The sequence below is a fragment of the Temnothorax longispinosus genome, unplaced genomic scaffold (genome assembly GCF_030848805.1).
Source record: "Temnothorax longispinosus isolate EJ_2023e unplaced genomic scaffold, Tlon_JGU_v1 HiC_scaffold_30, whole genome shotgun sequence".
NCBI lineage: Eukaryota > Metazoa > Arthropoda > Insecta > Hymenoptera > Formicidae > Temnothorax > Temnothorax longispinosus.
Window position 1 is genome coordinate 210,244 of NW_027270121.1, and position 4,581 is coordinate 214,824.

At 37.8% G+C, this 4,581-nt stretch overlaps 1 protein-coding gene across 4 annotated transcripts; it reads right to left on the reverse strand.

The window, feature by feature from the left end:
• Nucleotides 1–1,747: 1,747 nt before the first annotated feature.
• LOC139824231 (GTPase-activating protein and VPS9 domain-containing protein 1-like) lies at nucleotides 1,748–3,261 on the reverse strand. Of its 4 annotated transcripts, none has more exons than XM_071796738.1 (4): nucleotides 3,103–3,261; nucleotides 2,801–3,005; nucleotides 2,345–2,720; nucleotides 1,748–2,221 (listed from the first exon to the last, which is right to left on the reverse strand). In XM_071796738.1, the coding sequence occupies exons 2-4, from the start codon at nucleotides 2,823–2,825 to the stop codon at nucleotides 2,134–2,136; spliced, it is 489 nt and encodes a 162-aa protein (XP_071652839.1). In that variant the 5' UTR covers nucleotides 2,826–3,005; nucleotides 3,103–3,261; the 3' UTR covers nucleotides 1,748–2,133. The 4 variants fall into 4 exon arrangements, with proteins under 4 accessions (XP_071652839.1, XP_071652837.1, XP_071652838.1 ...); XM_071796736.1 differs by having other exon boundaries at nucleotides 1,748–2,260; XM_071796737.1 differs by having other exon boundaries at nucleotides 2,329–2,720.
• Nucleotides 3,262–4,581: the final 1,320 nt, after the last annotated feature.

Sequence of the window (4,581 nt, forward strand, 5' to 3'; positions counted from 1 at the left end):
TTTTTAACCTTCTTTAGCGCCTACACTTTGACTGTTGGGAATTTGAAATTCTTTTTTTACCAATCGTTTAGTGGTTGATTGGTAATGTTAAGAGCTGTAAGTTATTGAAAATTTTATTTTAACATTCCAGTTATGACGATTGCACACATTGTGGGCATTCAGGAGCGCATACGTATGTACACGCACTAGGCTCTGGGGTCACATGCGCATGCTCTAGGGCTTAAGCGGGGCGCACACACTTCTGCACAACGCATAATGCGTAAGCATAAGAAAATTGATTGGTCTATTTCCTTATGCACATGCATATGGACCAATCAATTCTCTTATGCTTATGTTTATGCACTATGTATTCTGGATTGACCTTAAAAGCCATCGCACACAAAATTGCACAGGCTGCATAAGCATAGCATAAAGCCCCTTGCACAATGCCAGGCAACAGGCAATAGGAACAGGGAATAGAAATCAGAAATCATGTATAAATGCAGAATAAACAGTGACACAGGCAATAGACACAGAGTTTCCGTCACGTTGGAAATTCTGTGCCTATTGCCTATTGCCAACCAATCATAGCATTTGAATTTTTTAGGTTGTAATTAACGATTTTTTTGTTATTTCCTGTTCTTATTGCCTGTTGCCTGGCATTGTGCAAGGGGCTTAAGACTGCTGGACCAATGAGCATTTTATGTAAATCAATATGGCGACTTTATGCTGGATGCTCATTGATCCAGCGGTCTTATGCTATGCTTATGATTTGTATGTATTTGACCGGAAATGAATGTCCGGGAAAGAATCTACCATATGAAATCGTTTGTATTTCGTATGAAGACTTTTGAAGTGCAATTGAAAAGGTTTGTGAGTCATTCGTTTAATTGTAATTAATTAATTATTTTTACACCATGCATTTAGCCGAAATAGATAAATTAATAAAAGTTTTTATACGGAATCGTTTGTATTTTGTATGAAGAGTTATGAAGTGTGATTAAAAAGGCTTGTGAGTCACCCAGATAATTTTAATTAAATATTTATAAACTCGGTAATTAGCCGAAATATAGATTTTTAGTTCATGTTAAAAGAAGAAGGCGCTATAGTGTTCCCGAAGGTCCGTCTGCAATCAGAATTAATATAAACGTTTTAAAAATTATTTTATACTGAAATAAATATACAGGCTAATAAGCCTGTAGCTATAAGCGATAGTTGCTAATTAAGTTTGTAAAGATATACCAGCTGTGCAGGGTGAAGAGTAGGTTATCTCAAACGCCCTGCCACAACCCAATTAAAAGACTCAAATGTCATTACCGCTGAGAAGTACTTTTTGCCATTTAAGTTAGCATGTCAGAGCAACCGGATTGTCCATTGCGTTCCACCTTGAATTTTTTTTACAGTCGTTTATTAGAATTGCCCTACTTTTAAATTGAGCGCTTTTAAATGTATTATTATTAAACTACCGATATCGATATATTAGTAATTTAATAATAAAACTTGACAGAGTGACGTAAACTAATTCGCTCATAGTATTATAACAAAGTATTATGCGTTCAAATTCTCTAAAGCTAATAGCTTCTTTACTATGCTCTCTCTTTATGTCGATCGATTCAGATAAAAATCTCCGAAGTCTTTCTTTCTCTCGCGATATTCCTAAAGTAAAACTGTACAAAAGCTCTACGAAATTGGCGATATTTTTCACGGATCTGGTTCAAGTCTCGGCTCTTGAGGAAGGTGCGCATGTAGAAAGAGTACGCCAACACAGTTTATCCTGCTAAATGGTTATCAATTCTCTATAAGTTCTGTATTGTACATAAATTATAGAATATCTAAACGTTTCTTTTTTTTTTCGATGTCCTGTGACATTGTACAATAGAGTTACAAATAAAGATAAAGCCACACTTTACGTATAATCTGATTCAGTCTTTGCTAATGTTACATAATAACGTGCGAAAGAACTAACAGTTAGACTATTTAAGAGGCTATTTAAGAATTTTAATTGATACTGGAAGCATAAAACTGTTCAGCTAGCTTTACACAAAATATTGGTCTTCTTCTTTATGAAATCGTCAAATTATGATTATGATACATTTCTACATTATCACCAGCATCGAATCTAATCTTATTTATCGTGATACTCTTGAGAAACTGTTAATCCATTGTTTTAACTCGATCGCGGCGCAGAACTGCGTCCACCAATATTGTTCTTCTCCCTCCAATCGATTCCCGTAAAAGCTGTCTACATATTGAACAGTCGATACAACGACGGCGGATTAGTCTGAAATTAAGCACACGTTAACAATCACTCTTCTTGCTAAAATCACAATTTTCTTTTCAATCGCATACCTTGATTATGACATACCTGAAGACCAGCACGGGAGTCAGATCGTCGGCAGCAGGTATGCCTCTTTCCGACGCCATGGAGAAGAGATTCACGATGGTAGTCGCGCAACAAAATACACACTGCAACTTATCCCTAGGAGTCTTATACGCCGATATCACAGCCAATTCAGCCTGCGCCCATGACCAGGGGCATTCGTAATGATAAACTTTTGAAATGCGTAGGTCCCTGTGATTTGAAGTTACGACCTTTGCCAACTTATTGATATGACCGTGAAAAAGCTGGTCCCTATATACATCTCCATCTTCATTTAGATAGAGCGCATTGTGGTATACCCGTGCCATGACGGTTCTTTCCACCACGACTCTCGCCAAATCTAACTGGTTGGCGCTTGCCGCTGAAAGTAAGAAGCAAGTTCAGACGTCTCTGAGCACTCCGCTAAGATCATTTGCCAGATAAATAATTATATTCATGTACATTGCCAAATCGGATCGTTGTCCATTTCCACGTGGACCTTCCCTAGAAAATTATCTATGAGATCCTGTTTCTCGTCAGCTAGCGTAAGCTTTTTAAACTCTTCGCAGGAGAAAAGCTTTTTTTTTTTTCCAAAAATACCCTCACACAAACGGATACAAGATGATTATTGATAGCATCCCGATCGCACTTAACTCGCACGCATAATCTGAAAAATATTATTAAACGGTTGACATCTTACATTTAAACATCTTACATTTACTTATACATTACATACAAAGATGATATTTATATATAAACAGTACCTATCTAAGTGAGCTAATGTCGACAGCAATCCCTGACGACATCTGATTAAATATGCGATATAAGGAGATCGCTTTTGATAATCCTCTCGAAGTGATTTGAAGAGCTTTCTACATCCATCGTCATTAAATAGACGCACGCAATGTAAAGTTTCATGAAGATGAGTTAGACTTAGCTAACTAAGGCTTAGCTCAGCTTCAGTTTTGCCGTTTGCTATGACAGAACCCTCCTGCTGATGTTCCCCATCAAGCCTCACGTTCTCTTCCTCCGCCTGAGTCTCCATTCGCGCGAAGATCACGTTGATCATCTGCGTGAGAGTCGCACAGGCTGTTGTTTGATTCACCAGGTTGCGCGACGACAAGTAAACGTTGTAAACAGTACGAATTGTTAACAGTACCGTACCCTCGTATACCTCCACATGCTGGCTTGTCATTACAGTCAGCAGAGCTTTAATAATCTGCAGCTGCACACTCTCATCGGTCTGTGGACCGGTGAAGCAACCGCAAATTGTCTCGACAATGCGCACAATCAGCAGCTTGTTAGGCTCCGTTGAATCAGGCACATTGCCAGTGAGATGGCTATATGCGATTAACTTCTGCAGGCAGTCCAGTGCTGTGTCACCACAATCCGTAGTGACTAGCTCTGACATGCTGACTTAAATGGCAAGAAGTACTTCTCAGCGGTAATGACATTTGAGTCGCTCTTAATTGGACTGTGGCCCAATTAAGGGCGTTTGAGATAACCTCTTGCACCCTGCACAGCTGGTGTACATCTTTGATCTCGTTACGGAGGTCCTCTGCAAGATGGAAATATGAGTGACAAACTTAATTAGCAACTATCGCTTATAGCTACAGGCTTATTAGCCTGTATATTTATTTATTTCAGTATAAAATAATTTTTAAAACGTTCATATTAATTCTGATTGCAGACGGACCTTCGGGAACACTAGCGCCTTCTTCTTTTAACATGAATAACTAAAAATCTATATTTCGGCTAATTACCAAGTTTATAAATATTTAATTAAAATTATCTGGGTGACTCACAAACCTTTTTAATCACACTTCATAACTCTTCATACAAAATACAAACGATTCCGTATAAAAACTTTTATTAATTTATCTATTTCGGCTAAATGCATGGTGTAAAAATAATTAATTAATTACAATTAAACAAATGACTCACAAACCTTTTCAATTGCACTTCAAAAGTCTTCATATGAAATACAAACGATTTCATATGGTAGATTCTTTCCCGGACATTCATTTCCGGTCAAATACATACGAATATGCTTATGCAGCCTATGCAATTTTGTGTGCGATGGCCTTTAAGGTCAATCCAGACAAACTTGCATAGCGCATAAACATAAGCATGAGAAAATTGATTGGTCCATATGCATGTGCAAGGAAATAGACCAATCCGTTTCTTTATGCGGGGAGCACACATTTCTGCACAACGCATAATGCGTAAGCATAAGAAAATTG